Source organism: Podarcis melisellensis, assembly GCF_964234715.1.
Source record: "Podarcis melisellensis genome assembly, chromosome: 1".
Lineage (NCBI taxonomy): Eukaryota > Metazoa > Chordata > Lepidosauria > Squamata > Lacertidae > Podarcis > Podarcis melisellensis.
The window spans coordinates 43,121,533-43,141,917 of record NC_138528.1 but is presented as its reverse complement, the minus strand read 5'-3'; the positions used below and the strand labels follow the sequence as shown (position 1 = coordinate 43,141,917).

General features: G+C 45.0%; 1 protein-coding gene across 2 annotated transcripts in view; it reads right to left on the bottom strand.

The window, feature by feature from the left end:
• TYRO3 (TYRO3 protein tyrosine kinase) overlaps positions 1–20,385 on the bottom strand; it is a 64,525-nt gene that overhangs the window by 15,613 nt on the left and 28,527 nt on the right. For both annotated transcript variants that reach the window (XM_081931708.1, XM_081931709.1), the window contains exons 5-11: positions 19,985–20,071; positions 14,747–14,862; positions 9,633–9,807; positions 9,000–9,142; positions 6,403–6,547; positions 1,579–1,708; positions 344–441 (exon numbers count right to left, since the gene is read on the bottom strand). In XM_081931708.1, the coding sequence (XP_081787834.1) occupies positions 344–441; positions 1,579–1,708; positions 6,403–6,547; positions 9,000–9,142; positions 9,633–9,807; positions 14,747–14,862; positions 19,985–20,071 (894 nt within the window). The remainder of the gene's footprint in view (positions 1–343; positions 442–1,578; positions 1,709–6,402; positions 6,548–8,999; positions 9,143–9,632; positions 9,808–14,746; positions 14,863–19,984; positions 20,072–20,385) is intronic.

Below are 20,385 nucleotides of genomic sequence, written 5' to 3'. Positions count from 1 at the left end.
AAATATTCCCTTGCCTCCATCTCAATCCAGCAATGTATGATTTGCTTGCTGAAGAAGTCAATATACAAATTGCAGAGTTAGATAGGGGATTTTGACTATAGTATCTTGGTGGATTTCAAAGTTACATCTGAGTCAAGATGAGTCTTTTGTCAAAGTCTGTCAGTGAGATCACTGTGTTCCTTTCTTAGTGCCTGCATGAGGAACGTTTAGTGTCTGACAGAAATAATGAGAAAATTTTGCATGGAGTAGCAGGGGAGAAAATAGCAGTTTGCCCTGAGAGCCTTGGAAACTCATCGGATCAATGGGATCTGTAGTAAAGAATCACTCAGAACATTTTACCTACATGTTGCCTCAATAAGCTCTGGGCCTTCTCTGTTGAAAGATCTCACCGCTCTGAAATGGACGACTGGATCCCCTCCCACCACACTGCCAAAGGCATGACTAAAAGAAGCAAAAAGAAGCAAAATGAAAATCTCATTACCAAACTATCACTGGAGTGCTACAAAGGTGCATTGTTGTTCCACATACATATACAACAGCTTAGAAACTCTCTGAATTTCCAACCATTTCACCTTAGTGATGCTGTGCAAAAGGTCTGAGCTCCCTGGGCAGGCCCTTCCAGCCTCAGGTTTTCCAAAGGCTTCAGGAATGAAGAGGAGCACTGGAACAGTATCCATCCCAGCAATAAAGGAAGCTGCTTTATACTGAATACCAGGGCATTGGTACACTGTACTCAGTATTGTCTACAATGACTAACTGACAGCACCTCTTCATGGTTTCAGACTGGAGCAGGCTTCCTCAACCGCGGCCCTCCAGATGTTTTTGGCCTACAACTCCCATGATCCCTAGCTAGCAGGACCAGTGGTCAGGGATGATGGGAATTGTAGTCTCAAAACATCTGGAGGGCCGAGGTTGAGGTAGCCTGGACTGGAGACTTCCCAGCCAGGTCTGAAGATGCTGGAGATTGAGCTTGCATGCAAAACAGATGCTCTACCACTGAATTATAATTGCATACAGAGTTCTGTGAGCTGTGTTTCTTTATCTCTCTGTATTCCTTTGCGTGGTGTTCTACCACTGAGCTACAGCAAGAAACACTGGGCCTACTGAAGCACCCACAATGCTGCTCGTTCTTGTCCAGGATGCCAATACAGCTCCCTCTCTTCCCCTTATTCCTCCTCTCTCTACTGTAGCATGATCAGAGCAGAGCAAGCTATATTGGCCAGCTGTGATGCATTATCAGGCCAATGATGGGTAGCCATGTCCCTCCAGATGTTGCTAGACTGCAATGCCCATCATCCTTGACAACTGGCCATGCTGGCTGGGACTGATGGGATTTGGAGACCAACAACATGGGGAGGACTGCAGGCTCCCTATCCTTGTGCTAGCCACTGCCACAGGCCACGGCACTTCCTTCTTGCCCTGTTCAGTTTTCCTGCTCTAAAAGCCAGCTCCACTTTGTAAATAGGAGAGGTTTCCCTCAATCCAACCTGGGTTGCTACATAGTTATGGGCAACCCTGTGATGCAATGTGGTTGCATTAATGCATCCAGATTAAGAGATGATGATGACAAGAACTTGCCCAAAGCGAGTTTCTTTTCTTCTTTTCCGCAGCAGGATCAGTGCCAAGGCAACTGCTGTGACGAGTGCAGTAAGAATGCCTAATACTACAGGGACCCAGGATGTGCCATAGGGAGGTTGTCTCTGTCCTCCTGTGTACAAAAGAAATCCTCAGTGAGACAGTAGGAAATCACATTTAGAAAATTGCAACTCAAAGTAATCCATCTTAAAATGGGCATGTTCCACAGTGTAAGTACTCAAACATCAGAAGCAGACACATCTGCCATGTCCCAAAGAACCTGAAAAAGATATTACAGCAATAGAGTGTACCTTGTTGTGACAGGACATCCCAGCATTTGAGTGGCAGCCACCAACCATCTTCAAAACCTAACTACAAATTCCAGGTTTGGTGAGCATATTCTGAAGATCAATGGGCTCCTTTGTGAGGAAGGGCAGGATATACACTTAGTAAATAAATAAAAATAACTAAGAGCTGAAACTCGTTGCCCAAAGCCTCAACAGAATCTGATGAAGAGTTTACCTTATCCTTGCTGGGCCAGGATAAGGTTGCTACAAAATTCCAGCAAAATATAAAAGCAAGAATGACAGAATTTACATGAGTGTAGGGATGGAGGGTGCAGGGATTGCACAGTTTTTTTGGAAGCGTCTACTGTGGTCTGTGAAAGCAGCACTCAGGTAGTCGCTACTGAACTTGCTTTCAATCCCAGATGCAATTGCAGCAGCCTTTTAGGATTGGGCTTTAGCTATTGAAGAGAACAAGGAAATCTTAGCAGAACAAGGAACTTGTAGTAGGAATAATCTGCATGCGAGCTGCCCAGGGCATAGGAAATTTCCTGTTAAAATGTGTTGTATCAGCAAAAGAGAGGGAAACTTCCCCCCTGATCTTTTGTGTATGGAGTGTTTTTCGGTAGTGGCACACAGTATTATGCAGATATTTTGGAGTGCTGTAATATAACTTATTTGTCCCCCCTCCCTTACCCTAAGGCTGTGCAAGATAACATCCCCAGAGGCCTTCTGAATATCAGCATAAAGAAAGTGGGGAAATTAGATTATGAAATCCGCCAATTTGTAAGCATCCCAATTTAGACTAAAGCTATAAAAGCCCTAGACATGTGATGATGAGGAAAAACTGAGCAATGCTTGTTCTTTGCCAGTCCATTTTTATTGGCAAATATACAATCTTACTAAAACTGTATCTGTAGACAGGAAAATCCATTTAGCCTCCTCAGATGCATGGATACCTGACACCATTCCACTCAGATGTCCATATCCTTAATACTGTTCCTAGCTATATTCAGCCTCACTCTTCTCCACCCAATGCTTTTCTCATAAGAGATGCTTCTATTCACCTTTCTATTTTGTACACCTTCATGTTGATACCAGAACATTTGGGCTGTACTCTATTCTCGCTTGATTTGCTGCAATCTATTCCCTTTCCACTTACACATCTGATTTTGTGCCCTTTAAATTCCAGCAACTTTCACCTCCAGAATCACTCTAGAAAAGCTAGGAGTGGGTGGTATATTACTGCTGGGTGGTCTTTGGTCAGCCCCCTTCTCCCCCCCTCCAAACCTTGCAAAATATGCTGCAATTGATCCCAAGAACATTTAAGACTGTGCAACCAACAGATGGCAATTGAGAGAGATTGACCACACTTGCACACCACAAACGAAGAACACATAATAAAATTGCACTTAAAATACAGACAGTGGTTTTTATTTTAAAAATTTAAATTGTGGGACTAGTACAGACGGGCAGCATTTTTCACCAGGAAATGCTGGAGTAAGGTGGAATTCTATCTCAGCAACGAAGAAGCAGACAAGCAACATCATTACTGTGAAAGGTACACACCCACAACACCAGGAGGAGAAATCAGTATTTCTGATTTTTTTGTTTCGTTTTGGCAAAAGTGGGAGGTTCGCCATCAGGAATGCACCTGTGGTGCTGGCACCAGGAACAAATGGTCTTCATTCTCTGGTCTGCTATATAGGGAGGGAGGAAGTCTCTAGCCCTTACCCTGAAACCATGCTTGTTAAAAAGAACAATGTGATGGCCTGGGATTAAGGCCAGGGGAGGCGGGGCTCCTGGGGGCCGGGGCCGCCCCTGGCCTTAGAAGAAGATAAAGGTCAGTCAGCCCGGTCCCAGGTTGTGGGAGCAACGTCGTTGTTGGCTTCAGACCTTCCAGTGTTCCTGTTCCCTGCCCGGCCTCCTGCTCCTGACCTTCCAGCGTTCCTGTTCCCTGCCCGGCCTCCTGCTTCTGACCTTCCAGCATTCCTGTTCCCTGCCCGGCTCCCTGTTTCGGACCTCGCCTCTCATCTTGTGAACTCGGACTACGGTACCAGTACCTTCCCCCCGGGACCAGCACAAACAACAGGAAAATGTCCACTAGCTCAATATTGAACTTAACCCAAAAAAGCTCTCCGTTTCCAGACTGCATCATCCTACATTAAAAATGTTTACTTCACACGTTACATGCCACTTTAAACCCACAAGTTTTGTGTGTTGGTTTAAAGTCCGAATTAGATACAAAAACTTGCACTTAGCATCACTTACAGAAGCACCTGAGGGCCAGGCGCTTGTCATCACCTTTGGGAGTATTCCCATGTGGATTGGGGCTGTTGCGTTGTGAGAACCCACATCTCTACCCCATGTTCTTGGTGGCTATTGCTAGGGGGCAGGCATGAAAGCTCCCTATTTATTCTTCTTCCAAAGTTAAAATGTCTCCAGTGTTCCTGTGGAAATCACAGCACACTCCTTCAACTGGGACGGGACAAAGGCAGCCAAATGCAGTGCCTTCAAACAGACTGGGCACATCGCCATTCAGAAAAAGGCCCTTCTGATGCATTAAGAACATGATTGGCATCAAGTAAATGACACAATAGTACAGTGCCAGTAGTAGTGATAGCCACAGGTGGCACTAGAAGGGGGCAGGGGAGACAAGTGCCCCATGAACAGGGAGCTGCCCCCATTTGCCTCCCCATTGCATAAATATACTGTTATTTTTCTTTCAGAGATCTTAACATGTGGGACACAACTCACCCACCTAAAAATATACCTTGCCCCTCCTGTGCCACACATACACCCAGTTGTTTTCTGTTGCTGACACTGATGAGAGCAACAGAAAGAGCCTACTAGACCCTTCCCACAGCCCTGAAGGAACAGGGCGCAAGGCTGAGGGTGTAGGCTGAGGGTGCTTCAAATAAGAATGCATTTGGTTTCCTCAAACAGCACCATTAAATCTTTTTATAAGCTTCCCCACCCGTATGCTAACAAGCTGCCCCAGATATTTCACACGCAGTGGGAACTGGAAATGCCTATTCAGTACCAGCTAGTTAATTCTAGAAAGTAAGCAATTTTTATTTTCCACCAGGCTCAAGCGTAGAACAAAGTTTCATTATTTTTACAGATCTATAGTTTTGGTGTGTCAGCATTTCCGTAATGAAGCTTTATTTTCAAGCGTTTATAAGCTCAGCAACATACTGTGTTAGGTGTGGCTGTGGTTGGGACACAAACAAGCCTCAGGCTGAGGGAGAGGGAGAGAGAATGTGTTTTAAGTCCACTGAAATAATTGGACTTGAGAGCGCCTAACTTTGTATAAGATTGTTGCCTTCATCTACAATTTCTCAGCCCTGTTTTGACATCAGTCACATTTTCGAACCTGTGGAATATGTTTATTTGTATTGTTTCGCTCTCTGCTATGAAGAAGAACCATAATTAGCAAAGGAAGAAAGGGTGGTTTTAAGACTAAAAAAAAAACACCCTGAGGGGTGTCTATGTATTTAAAGGTCTGTGAGGAAAAAAGGAACAACAATTTTGGGTAGGGATGGGGGAGGAAGCAGCACAGTGAACCTTGAGAGGGGGGGAAAGTGCAATGTGGTACAAGATTTCCCAAGCTCCTTCCTCACTGCTGAATGTGCCATCCATGCACAGTGCACAGATAAGTAGGGAATCGGAAACCGTCATGCACAGGATTAAGAGTTGCAGATTTGGAGTGCCCGGTGGTAGGGAACACACTTTGTTTGCACAAGACTCCAGGTTCACTCCCAGAATCTCCAGGTAGGGCTGGGAGATAATCCTTTCAGAAACCTTTTAAGAGCCATTGACAATCAGTGTCAACAACACTGAGCTAAATGGACTGGTGTAAGTAAGACCCATTTCCTATGTTTTCAAAGAGCTTTGGCCTGCTTCACACCTTATGGAATTATTACACACAAAGCACTTCTGTATAGGCATGTACAGTGCTTTTTTTTGGGGGGGGGGTACGCAGGGGTACGCATACCCCTAAACATTTTTTAATCTTTGTCCTTTTGTCCTTTTACTGTATTTATTTTCCAGATTTGAACTATAAAATGGTGATTTTCTTGAGTCAAAGTGAGAGTACCCCTAAACATTTTTTAAGAAAAAAAAGCACTGGGAATGTACATCCATCCATATATACACACTTTATTGTTCACAGTCAAATCCCCCACAATCCACAAACAGAACCTTCAGTGTACAGAAATTAACACAAAACCCAGGTGTAGAGAAACCTGTAAGGATTATGAGAACTAGATTTTTCAACGCACATGCACATATTTTTTCAACTCAGTTGCAGCTGAGTTTGTTTCGCTTTGCTTTTGCTAGATTGCTCCACGTTTTTCCGCTTCGGTCTCATTCCGTTTAAAAATGCAACACATGCAGTTGTAAGTGCTGGGAAGAGCAGAGATAGAAAAACACGGTGGCAACCAGCAGCTCATTGCAAGCACAGTACTAACAGTGACGTAATATTTTCCTTGAGGAGAAGATGCAGTTGTAAAAGAAGAAGCTTACAGCACATGCAACTCACCTATTAAATCTTCAGCTGTAAGCAGCAAGGGTTCACTCCAAGGCCCGCAGCCTGCCGAGTTGAGTACACACACCCTGATGGTAAGATCTCTTAAGGGATTCCACATAGTGAGGTTGGCTCTCGTCTCCTGTACAATCATTTCCCCCTGAAGCAAGCAAGCAAACAAAAACCCATTGGTGATCAGCACTCATCTGGCACTTGCTTACAATACCACACAAGGAAGCTGTAAGGCTCCCTGAATGCAGGTATACTTTTAGGCAACTCCACAATTTTCTGAACCCTGAGATTTCCCAAAACCGATTATAGTGGTACCTCTGGTTAAGTACTTAATTCGTTCCGGAGGTCCGTACTTAACCTGAAACTGTTCTTAACCTGAAGCACCACTTTAGCTAATGGGGCCTCCTGCTGCTGCCACGTCGCCGAAGCACAATTTCTGTTCTCATCCTGAAGCAAAGTTCTTAACCTGAAGCACTATTTCTGGGTTAGCAGAGTCTGTAACCTGAAGCGTATGTAACCTGGAGCGTATGTAACCCGAGGTACCACTGTATACTAATATATTGTGCCTGCATTGCTTTTTTTTATTTTACTTTTATTAAAATTCCTAATAATCAATGCAAGCTTAGCTGCAGAGGTACAATAAATACTTGAAGAGATGTGGGATTGTAATCGCTCTCTCTCTTTTTTTCTTTGTCATATTGTAGTGCCTACAAACTCTGTGACAGCCGCATTAGGAGAGGGGTGGGGAGGAAATTCTCCACTCCTTAATGAGCATGTTGCACAAAATCAAACCCAGAACAGACTGCGGATAACATATGTTACCACCTTCCAGTTTGACACAAACCCATTCCTAAGACTTGCGCGTGGCTTTTTAGGATTCATTTCCAAGCTGTCAGTCTAGAACACAGGCAGCTAATATGGTGCTGTAATGATATTTATTATTCATTACTTTTCTGTATTCCACTCTTCTTCCCAAAGGAGTCCAGGGCAGCAAACAAGAAGTGATAACGACAATAACAACATCTTTAAAACCATTCCAACACAGATGCAGTCTGGGAAAGATCTCAACTTAAAATGCTTGTTGAAAGAGGAAGGTTTTCAGTAGGCCATGAAAAGATAACAGAAACGGAGCCAGTCAAATATCTAAGGGGAGGAAATGCCAGAGGGTGTTGCTGGACTACAACTCCCATCAGCCCCAGCTAGCATGGGCAATGGTCAGGGATGATGGGAACTGGAATCCAACAATACCTGGAGGATGCCAGGTTGACTACCCCTGGTCTAGAACTGTCCCTAAGCACTAAATTTCTCACTCTGAATTAATTTTATAATTTACTTTTATAGTTGATGGTACAGTGGTACCTCGGGTTACATACGCTTCAGGTTACATATGCTTCAGGTTACAGACTTCGCTAAGCCAGAAATAGTGCTTCAGGTTAAGATCTTTGCTTCAGGATAAGAACAGAAATCGTGCTCTGGTGGCAGCAGGAGGCAGCAGGAGGCCCCCATTAGCTAAAGTGGTGCTTCAAGTTAAGAACCGTTTCAGGTTAAGAACGGACCTCCGGAACGAATTAAGTACTTAACCCGAGGTACCACTGTAACTTGAGATACAGCTCAAGATATTGCCTGGCAAATCTGGAACAAGGAATAGTCTGTGACAAACAGAATATGATGAATTTTATTGATCCAGAATGTATGATTAGCCTTTATCAGCTTCCTCCTGATGAATCTACTATCCAAGTTGCTCTGCCTAACACGATTTTTACACATGACAAGACAGAGAAGCATCGTGTTCTACTGTTCCTGACACAAGTGACGGAACCATTGTTAGCTGTTGCATACTATGAAAAAACGTAGTCAAAAGTCTATTCTAACTGATATAGGTATTCCTTTCTCATTACGGAGGGATACAAGCAGAAATCCATTTAAGCCTCATGTGTAAAAACATTGGCAGTAGGCTCAGATCAAAGAAAGTCCTTTTGCATAATTTGCATTAATGAACTTGTGGGATTTGGTGCCACAAGATGTGGTGACAACCACTAGCTTTGATGGCTTCTTCAAAGGATTAGACCCATTTGTGGAGGATAAGTCTATCACTGCCATGAGCCAACATAGCAGAATGAAACTTCTCTTTTCAGGCATCTGAAGATATGTATGTACTATACCTTTAAACTGTGCTGTTTTTCTAGAAAAAGAGGTGCCATAACTTACCATGAACACCTTCTTTGTTCTCTTATAATGGCACTGGTACTCACGGGCACATTCCGGCTGAAAAAAAGTGCTGCCTTTAAAGCCTATTCAAAGCACATTCTTTCCCGCAAAGAATTCTGGGTACTGTAGTTTGTTAAGGGCTGCTGGGAATTGCAATTCTGTGAGGGGTAAACTACAGTGTCCAGAATTCTTTGATAGAAAGAGTGTGTTTCAAATGTGCATTTACTCACAGCTTGAGTATATCAAATGACTAGGACAAACAACAACGGATGGTCCTCATTATCATGACCTGCTTGTGAGATCCCAGAGACGTTTGGCTGGCTCCGGTTAGAACAGAATTTGGACCATGCTGTGATCCACCAAGGCAATGTTTATGCTGCTCAGTCTGTTACCTGAGTGATGTTATCTTGACTCCACTCCAACCTGTATCCGAGGGCATTTTCCCTATGCATTTCTGTAGCCATTGTTTCCCATTCCAAAATCAGACAAGAATCTCTTTGGATAATGTGTACGTTTTGTGGAGTACTGTTTGGTGCTGTAATGGAAAGAAAATCACAACATATATTCTGTTGTTAGAGAGAGAGAGAGAGAGAGAGAGAGAGAGAGAGAGAGAACTCTCAGGGACAGAGAGGTATGGAACAGCCTTAGGGCAAAAAGCTATTTCATTTGCTAGTTCCCTTGCAAATTCACCAAAGGGACTCTTGAGGTCCTGGAACATCTAAGATTTTTTTTCTCTCCTGGAATAAGCTGTGAATACTGGGAAACTCCAGCATCACCTTTATATCTGCATGAACTAGGAACACCCTCACATGATTTGCCATGAGTAAACTACAGTCTAAGGCACAACAATGGCAAAAAATTGAAGCTGATGGCTGGTTGTTTGAATCAGCCATGTGAATTATATGGTCCTTGTATTTAGTTACTACAATGGGAGATGCGGTCAAGCTGTTCAATGGTTTTCTGCCCTAGAACTGCATAGCTTAATGGAAAAATGTTTCACTATTTCCATGAAACCATGTTCTTACCTAATCCCATGGTCTGAAAATAGACCCAGTCTGTAAAAGGGGAGCTGCCCAGTTCATTAGTGCACTGGACCCGAGCACTATAATTGGTAGAGTGCTTTAATCCTGGAAAAGCCTGGGAAAAGGAGGGGACAGGGACAACTTCTGTGGAAACGTCATCTTCCTGTAGCTCAGCCACCTGTTGCAGAAGGGAGATAAAGCAGATATGAACACACAAGCCAAATACACTCTCATGGATTTAACATAAAGTGACTCAATTTTTTTTATGCCATAAATCTTTAGGAGAGTTGCATCCAACAAGTAATACATTTCACATAATCTTGGCTTCAGAACATTGATATGCAATGACTAATTCTTCAAAATGCTAGAGGCTGTAAGCAAACCAAAAACTCTAAAAGAACTTCTTGGCTGGGCGACACCTGCTTGGGCATGTGGGAACATTTTGTCCCATTTAGAGGGCATTCCCTATGGCCCAAGAGTTTTGAAGATGGTTATCATCATCACCAGAGGGACGCGGGTGGCACTGTGGGTTAAACCACAGAGCCTAGGACTTGCCAATCAGAAGGTCGGCGGTTTGAATCCCCGCCACGGGGTGAGCTCCCTTTGCTCGGTCCCTGCTCCTGCCAACCTAGCAGTTCAAAAGCACGTCAAAGTGCAAATAGATAAATAGGTACCGCTCCGGCGGGAAGGTAAACAGCATTTCTGTGCACTGCTCTGGTTTGCCAGAAGCGGCTTAGTCATGCTGGCCACATGACCCGGAAGCTGTATGCCGGCTCCCTCAGCCAATAAAGCGAGATGAGCGCCGCAACCCCAGAGTCGGTCACGACTGGACCTAATGGTCAGGGGTCCCTTTACCTTTACCTATCATCATCACCAGCTACAGCCCTCCAAAGAGCCTAAAGATACTCTTTCTGAGCCTCATGGGAACAAAACAACTCCCAGCACTTGGCATTAAACTGGTCCCTTCCGCCTCCCCACCTTTTTCTCTCTCTTCTAATTGAAGCAAGACTTCAATCAACTGCACAAATGGGAAAGCAATAAACTCCATCTGTCCAGCAACGGTATGATAGACTCTGGGAACTGCTCATTATCAACAAAACTGTCTTACAAACCAAGGATACAGAAGAAGGAAGACTATAAATGAGCTACATTTTGAAGTGACAGTTCAACAAAAAATAAATAAGCGTTCAACAAAATCCTTCAAGGCTTGCAGTTATGTGCATTTCTAGAGGAACTTAATTGTTCTCCCTGATATAGCCCTCTGAATCTGGATTTGGCTTTGTGTGCTCAGTTAGCAGAAGGAAATACTCCTCCCATCTAACACTATTATCTTTTGCTGTTTATCTAATAAGATGCAATTTGTAGCTGTGTTCTTCCACACAGGATAATGGGGGGTTTGGATCTTGGATCCTTTTAATTTGACTTAGTACTTTTGTATGCCTATTTTTTTTAAAAAAACACACACACCTGCACACTGAACTGTAGAGAGAATCTTAATCCTTTTAAAAACTATTGTTTGAAAGTGATATGATAGAATTATTGTTTTCTATCGTGAATGGCAAGGGTAGCTGTCATAGCACCCTCCAGTTCAGATAACAACTCCCATAAGCCCAGTCCAACAACATCTGGAGGGCACTACATTAACCATGCTCCTGATGTACAGTCACATTTGTTTTGTCCCATTGCCAGCTTTGGTCAAACATACAGTGCAGGTCTGTGAAGCTATAAAACCTGTTAACAACAAACAGTGAGGCGGTGTTCCTGTGTGGGCATGACATAGGGAACTGTTGCTGTCTCCAGCGCTACCAGCAATGCTTTTTTCCTGCAGGTACTCAAGGGTATGAAGAACAGGCACCTCCCCCCCCCAGATGTTAAAAATGTGGGTACCACTTTTTGGCTTAAAAAAACAACAACATTGCTTACAAGAATGACAAACATTCTGTCAGTTAGAGGCAGGTAGAAATATGGGTCAGTGGACAAGGGTGCCTGAGAGGTACTCATTTTGCCATTCCCCAAGGCCCTATAACTGAGGGTGGCTGTCATGTTAAGCCTGACTGGAGAGTGAAATCCCTGTTTCTTTTTCCCTTCCAGCATGGGACAGAAAAGCCTGGGAAGCTTAGGAAAATGAGGCTGCCTGGGGAGGTTGAAATCTGAGCTGCTCTTGCTTTGTTCCGCCCCCCCCCCTTCACCAGTTGTAAAGAAAAGAAAAGAAAAAGAGAAATAGGAAGGTTGGGGGAGGGACTCAGAAGCCAGACAGATTAGCATTGTACAGTGACTGGTGGACGTGCAAACCAGGAAGAATAGGCTGTACTCGGCGGGGCAAGCGTGGCATTCCAATGCACAGGAGGAAAGTCATTCTAATCTGTCAAGACGGAGCCTCTCTAGCAGAGCGGCAGCAGCAGAAATGGTGCGAGAAAGAAGAGCAAAGCCGCTGTGTGCAGAGAGTCACGACTCATGTCATCATCGCCATCTCAATGGGTTCTTTTATTTCATGCAAGTAGTATGCACAAGCTCCTTCCGCAACCCTGCCGAAGCAGAAGGAAGCTGGATCACCTCAGCCGCTTGCCTTGGGCTTTTGTTAATTCCCTTCCAAGGCAGAATGCTGACAATGGTGGGAGTGCAGGGAACCCACTCTCTGACGCAATAAGCGGGGAGAGTCCAGGGAGATCATGCTGTTTTTAACCATTCGCATCTTTTAAGGATGAACTGAATGTTGTTGGGACAACTGTCATGATGAGCTGGGCCAAGAGCCTGGGATCCAGAGATGTCCTGTGCACAGGTGCCCCATATGCAGAAGAAGAAAAGAGTTGGACCACTCCCCTAGGCCATAAAGGGTTTACAGGTATCTGAGTGATTCTGTGCCCCCAAGCTTTCCTCAGCAACAAGGGTGTCAGGATCCCACAATTGGACCCTGCAGAGAATCCCAGTGCAAATTAGGACCTGGGAGAACCGAACAAGTCCCAAATGAACGTCTTGCTTGTGCTTCCAATAATCTATCTGTGTCCTGCCCTGGTCACTGATTCTCTGCCACCTGGGCTCCAAGAGCAAAAGCGGCAGCAGATACAGTGGGAATCTCAGAGTTGGCATGAAAGGTGCCCGGGTGCCCAAGTGTCACCTTGGGTGCAAAGATCAATTCAGGAAAAGCAAGAAGACTTAGCTGTGAACAATGATCCCAGTAGATTAATCTTAGAAGGAGAAGGAGGAATTTGCAGTGAAGATACAAGTCTCTCAATCTCCTCTGGAGCCTTGCTGGATTAACAGTTTCTTTCTGAACTCCTCTGGGCTCACTTTAAAAGTTCCAGAACTCCTTGGTTTCTGCTTCCGCACTAGGTGCCGACTATGGGGCAAAGAGAACTAGTCTGGGACTCTGCCTGGGCAATAGTGATCTTTATTGGTTCTGGCTGGTAGTTCTTGCTTGACAGCTGTGCCTATGACTCATCTCTGACAACAGCACACCAGAGAACAGCGTGAATTGGTTCACTCAGAAGATCAATTAAATGGACCAACTTGACATGATGAGAGAAAACGTGAGTTAAAAGGAGCTGGCCTTACTAAAGCGGTTGCGTAATTGCTTCACCACGTGTTCAGTCTGCAGTTTAAGCCTTACTTACTGTGTGATCTCCCCAACACCCATTGTTCAGCGGTTGCAGTGGCACAGCAAATGTAGGGCGAGTTGCCAACCAAGCACTTGTCGAGCAAGCATAAAACTACCTTACTTGCTGGACAATGCACAGAATCCACTCAGCTCACATTCTAAACAGCGAAATTCAGTCACAGAATCAAAGAATTGTAGAGTTCGATGGGATCCTGAGGATCATCTTGTTCAACCCCCTGCAATGCAGGAATATGCAGGTGTGCATTTGTTTCAAACTGCTGTGCAACTCGCAATAAAGTACCAATCAATGAACTGCCATTTAGGCTTGCATGTTGCCAACTCAAAAATATGTAAAGTCACCTCCAGAATGTCAGACAGGAGGGATTCAAGCACATACTGGAAATTTAAATGTGCAACAGATCCACTAAAACAAACAAACAAACAAACAAACAAACAAACAAACAAACAAACACACTTTTCACATGAAGAAGAAATCCACTGAAAAGTTTGGGATGAACTAATGATTAATGGGAAGATGTACAAACACTGGTCAGTAAAATCAGAATGAATGCTCATTGTTGCATACCTGCAAACCTATCACAAGAGATGCCCAAAAAAGATCAGCCACAGGTTTCACATAAGCTTTATGCAAGAAAATCTGGATGAATACTCAATAAATAGGTTATCTGGAGGAGCTGTAAGTTACATCAGATGTTAAGACTTCTCTGGGCACTAAAGCTGAGGCACGTGATACCACAGGCTTAGTCTCATGCCAGCACTGAACACTGGGGAAGGACTACGTAAAATATGTATAGTATCAATATAGGGAACAACAACAACAACAATTTTATTATTTATACCCCATCCATTTGGCTAGGTTTCCCCAATCACTCTGGGTGGCTTACACCTTATATAAAAAATTGTGAAACACCAGAGGTAGAGATTACATATACTGTCAATATACTTTATTAGTCACTAGATGCAGTCCTTTTAAAAATAGCAGAAGTCTCTTGACCATCAATAGGACAGTTCCCCAAATTAAAAATAAAATGGGACATTATGTATTTTATTTTGCCTATGAACGCATGGAATATGTCCTACTAGAACTTACAAGTGGGATTCATCAGCGTGCCTGAGAAATGGCTCTGTGCATGTACCATCACACAGCACTCTTCCATGCAAGGGGAGAGGGATTCAAATTGGTCCAGGTTCCTCCTGTGAATAGGAGAGCTCTATGCATGCACATCGTATCATCACTGTACAGCAAACTAGAACTTTGCAATGACACTTGATTATCTTCCTATGCAGGGTCTTTCCAAGACAGTAGTTTATTTTGGTCCATGCTGCTCTGGTCACAAATTAAGCACTGCATCCTTTGAGGCCCGTTGCCCACAGAATTTCTGGGTAGAAAAGCCCTGCCTCCAGGGTCCCAGACATGCAAAGCAAGGGGCTATCTAGCAAAACATTTCCTGGGTTTGACTATTTGCTTTGGCCAAGGAGGTATTATGCACGTGTCACATACCTGAACTGTACAAGAATGAAGTGGAGAACGGCCATCAAATCCTGGCAGCCAAGTGATACTGGCATTGTTGCTGGTGATTTGAGTTACTGTCACATTGAGAGGTGGAAAGGGGAGAGCTGAAAAAGAAGGACGGATGCTGTTTAGCATATGTAGAACTGAGCAGATATTTATATGGAAATGTGCAGACACTACAGTCTGGGAATTTGGATAAGGTCCCTGAGAGGTGCTAATCAAGCTTTGTATGAACGTGGCATTATAAATCCTGATTAACACTGAATAACTTATTCTCTTTATTCAGTGTTTGGTATTTAAACAGATATAGCAAACACAGAACATTTGACACAGGCACTTCTCAAAACATTCTGCTGTGGAATCTGAGATGCAAGCAGTGCTAGCCTGAAGTTCCTAAAAGCTTTGCATAGCATCTCTCTTGTCAGAGGGGCAGGGGTGCTGGAACGTGGAAGCAAAGCCTAGTCCTTTTAATAGGCAGGTGGTAGAAATGATATGCTGGGAGTTGATTTCCACTAATTCCTATTTTAAACACCGAAAGTATACAGGTTTGGGGTTTCTTTTAAAAAAAGAATTCCAAGTAGATCTAGGTATGTTTGGGCCAATTTCATAAAACAAATGCAAACTTGTCTTATTCCTCTTATTAAACAACCACTACAATGTCATTCTGGACCCAAAGCAGTTGGGTGTCATACATTCACATATGTATCCATGTGGCTTACCAACGTTTAAATGCTTTAGTGCTAAGCCAAAATCCATTCTTTTTGTTGCACTTATACGCCACTCTGAGGCTCAGAGCTCACATGAGGCTTCCAAGCAGCTGACCAGGCTGAGACTCGCTTAGCTTTAAAGGAGTAATCACATCATTTGCCTTTACAGTACTTAAACTTAAAATCTAGGCTCACATGGGAGAAAAACGGGAGAAGCCTACTGCGGAACCAGGTACAGTGCTGAACCAGCCAGTGGTGAAGGAGGAATGGCTGATGTTGCAAATAGCTAATACTTCAGAGATGTGAAACACAGAAGAGGCTTGAGATTAGTGTACAAGTCAAACCACAGGTTGTGAATCCTGCAGAATTTTAAAGTCCATCTGATGGACTTCCAGGTCCATATAATATGTACACCAACTGAAGCTACTGAACACTCTTCATACTCCATGTAGAATGTGTTAGTAATTTAATCTTGAAGTGACCAGGTCTTGATCAAAATTTTCTTTTTTAAATAAAATTTTAAAAACGCTGGAGTTGCCACAGATGAAGCTGGTCGAAATCACAGCTTCCTCCTGCCACATCTCTTTCCAGGAGCCAAGCTGGGTTCAGAATCACTGAAATCTGTTCCAGATTTAGATTTGGAGCATGGGAGGTGGTGCAGTGGGCTCAAAGGGGAAGGGAGAATGAATGGAAATTGCCTCTCTTTCTCTTACGTTAGCAGATGCCTCTGCAGAATGGCATCCTTGGACTTCACCCAGAGGATTTGCACTTGGGAAAAACTACATGTGTGCGTATGACTCCCTGCTTTGAGCCATCTGCAATGTCTTCCTTGGCTTGTTTTGTTGTCTTTGAACCACGTCAGCCCAGGCTGTTTGCCCCTCGCTTCTTTTACTGCTCTGGCCCCCGCTCCTCTGATTTACTCCCAATCTTCTCACTCCATATGTTCCCTCCAGCCCACCCCTTCCCTGCTCCCGTCATCTCCTGCTCCCACTCTTGGTTCAGCAGTTCCATTCATGCTGCCACTTTCTCTTGAAATGGTTCCCCACACCTTGCCAGGATCCTTCTCCATAAATCCACTTTGCCCTTATTCTCCGTTTTGTTTCCTTGCAGCGCTGTCCTTTGTCTTGCTTCAAAGATTGGTAAACATGGCTATAAACTCTACCTATATGGCCCTAAGAGGCAGCATCTCTTTATCTCTCAGCAAACTTCTAGGGAGAAGGAAGAAAGGTGTTCTTGCAGCTTGCCCTGAACGGAAAAGAAGAGTGCTGCTGCACCCACCTTATGCTTTTGGGTTTCCCATACGCATCAGGTTGGCTCCCGTAAGAACAGAATGCAGGACTGCATAGGCCTTTGGACTCGTTCATCTCCTTACATTCTTAACTGCCAAATGTTTTGTCACCAACATGTGTGACAGTGCAATCAGTCCCAGTTCTGTTTGGTAACAATGGTCCTTTATGTTGAGGGTGGACACAGTGCAGTATATTCCTCGGAATGTACGAAGAACCCTGCTGCATCAAGCCAAAGTTCCCTCAAGGCCAGAAATTTGTTTCAACAGTATCCGGCTTCTGAAAGGAGTACCGTATTTTTCGTCCCATAGGACGCTCCGTCCCATAGGACGCACCTAGTTTTTTGGGGGGGAAATAAAGGAAAAAATTTTTCCCTTTATTTCCCCCCCAAAAAGCAGGTCGGGGAAACCAAACCAGGTCGAGGAAGGGCGCTGCACCTCCCTGAGCTTGTGGGGCTGGCCGATGTCTGCCTCAGGCGGCAGGCTGCTATCTGCAGCGTGGGGAGCCCCGCGGGGAACCCCTGCAGGGCTCCCCACGCTGCGGATGTCTGTCCGGTGCGCGGGGCGCTCTGCTTCAGGGTGCTCCGCCCGCCCGGCGGCAGGCTGCTATCCGCAGTGTGGGGAGCCCTGCGGGGAACCCCTGCAGGGCTCCCCACGTTGCGGATGTTTGCCCGGCGAGCGGGGCGCTCTGCTTCAGGGCGCCCCACCCGCCGGGAGGCAGGCTGCTATACGCAGCATGGGGAGCCCTGCGGAGAACTCCCACAGGGCTGCCCGGGCTTCGGATGTGCTCCCGAAGCGCCGGGCGCTCTGCTTTCAGGGCGCCCGACGCTCCGGGAAGCAGGCTGCTATCCGCAGCCTAGACAGCCCTGCTGGACCTCCTGCAGGGCTGCCCAGGCTGCGGATGTCTTCCTGAAGCCTGGAGAGCGAGAGGGGTCGGTGCGCACCCACCCCTCTCACTCTCCAAGCTTCAGCGAAAGCCTGCATTCGCCCTATAGGGCGCACCCAGATTTCCCCTTCATTTTTGGAGGGTAAAAAGTGCGTCTTATGGGGCGAAAAATACGGTATGTAACAACGGTTTGCATGTAGAACACCACAGGTTCAACCCTGGGTTTCTCCAGTGATAAACAAGACACAGATGCATAGGAAGTTGACTTCAGATCTAATTGTCCATCAAACTGAGTATTATCTACTCCAGGGTTTCTCAAACTTGGGTCTCCAACTGTTGTTGGACTACAACTCCCATCATCCCTAGCTACCAGGCCCAGTGATCAGGGATGGTGCCAATTGTAGTCCAAAAACAGCTGGAGAGCGAAGTTTGGGAAACCCTGGTCTACTCTGACTAGCAGCAGCTCCCAAGGATCTCTGGCGAAGATTTTACCATTACCGGACATCCTTTTTCCTAAGATGCCAGGGAATGAATCTGAGACCTTCTGCATGCAAAACATTTGTCCCACCATTAAATTATGATCTCTTTACGACTGTTAATTAATTCAAGCAGCTTAGCATATCCAGGTGATGCAGGAAGTAACAGTAGTTAAGGGCTCCCACCATCCCAGACTGTTGTCTATGCTGGCTGAGGCTGATGGGAACTTCAGTCTAACAACATCAGGGGGCATCACATTGGATATTCTTGGTGTAAGGTCAAGGAAGCCAGAGAGCCCCACAGGTGCAATTTGAAGACTGCAGATGAACCACCATCAGCATCCAATGGCTGCTGGGTAGCTGATATGAGGTGCAGTCTCCAACTGTTTGGCTCAGAAAGAGAGCCTGAGGATGAGGAAGGATATTGATTTCAAACTGAAGAGATGATTCACCTCACCTGGCCTCCTCTAGGAATTTATGTCAGGAGGAGGAGAAGCCAGGGAGCTTACACCATCAGCTCTTGAAGGAACCAACTATAGTCTGAAAGAGTCTAGGTGGGGAAGCCCCTCTGCACCATCTGAGGGACTACCAAAAGATCTGCTGATGAGAAGCCGAGGACTCACGCCATAAGCATCAAAGACCACCAATGGCCTGGGTGAATTCAGTTGGAACAGCTCCTTCCTCATTTTCACAGTGCTGCTTATCAGACCTATATGGCCTGTGAAATGCATTGATGTCAGAACAGGAAGATCACCTCCTGCAAAAACCACCATCAGTCTGAGAGAATTCTACTGTTTTATTGTTTTACCTTCTGAATCTTTTATTTTGTATTTTAAATGGTCCGAGTGGACAATACTGGGGGAAGACACAACAATGGTTTGACTCAGTGGCCACATTCCAATGGTGGGCAGAGCAAAAACAAACAAACAAACAAAACAAAAAAACGCAAAGCCATTTTTTTAAAATCAGGGGAGAAAGAAACAGCCCTTTGAAAATAAAGGTTCTGATAATCCTCATCCACAACAATGCACCCATATAAAATGAACTAATCGCATTTTGCATTGCTAAAAAATATGACCAACCAACCAAAACAAAGCTGTAGATTTGCCCTAAAAATAAGAAAGAGCGTGAGTCCCTCCTGGCCTGCAGCTACTTTAGCTTCTTATGAGGGGAGGAAACACCGCAGGAAAGCAGCAGTTGTGAAAGGAACAAAAATTATTAATAGGGCTCCAAATTACCAGCTTTAAATGAGAGCTTTGGCACTGCAAAGCACAGAAATCCACAGAAGCATAACATTCCTGAAATTTAATTGCCCTCACGGTGATCTGCCTCCTCCTGTTCTCTGCAGTTCACGAGATGCCAATGTATTAGAGGGCTGGGGGGGGGGGAAGTGTGGGTGTGTGGGAGGGGAGAAAAGACAGAAGAAGGTTTGGGGTGGTATTTTTGCTACGAAGGCATCAAACTTGTGCAGAAAAGGAAGATTTCCCTGTTCGTCCGCTGCAGATGACATCACTGTGGCCCACCTTCCTCCCACAAACAGTTCTGATGCCCCGGTTCAAGGAAAATCTGTTATTTCGTGTCACATCTTCCCTTCCTGTGCCAGTTGGGGTTTGGTTTTGATTGCAAATTTTGCTGCAGGGACACAGGCCCGCATACCAAACAGTGAGCACAGTGCTTTATTTCATTTGCTGAGAAGAGAGAGAGAAGGCACTGCTGGAAAGCAGCTCAAAACTGTTCCTGTTGGGGTGGGGGTGGGTAGAAGGGAGGCAGGGAAGGAGGGAGAAACAGAAACTGTGTTTCCCTGCTTTCTTCCCACTCTTGACAGTCCATTCAATTTCCTTGTCTGGAAGAACAGGGAAGGATCTCTCTCACCTTTAATCTGCACAGTGGCCGTCCGGGATGAAGACAGTCCCTTTATGTTGTGGGCTTCGCAGGAGAAAACTGTGCTTTGATTAATACCTGGAATACAGCCAAGAAGTGGGGGACAGGAGGGGAAGGGGGAGAGAGAGAGAGAGAGAAATAAGAAAGCAGCACACAAAACTGCTGTACAGTATAATAATCCCCCAGCTTCAACCTCAAGCAGAATTTCAATTATGTTTGACACGCAGCTCAGACTCTCTCTCTCTCTCTATGTGCAACTTTTGGGGGCTGAGCTGGAATCGGATCAAACTCACATGGATTTGGGTGTAATTAACATGTCAATCGGTTTTTTTCTTTTCTTTTTATAAAACAGGAGGAATGTGGCACAGAGAAGCCTGCACTGGAAGCTCCTT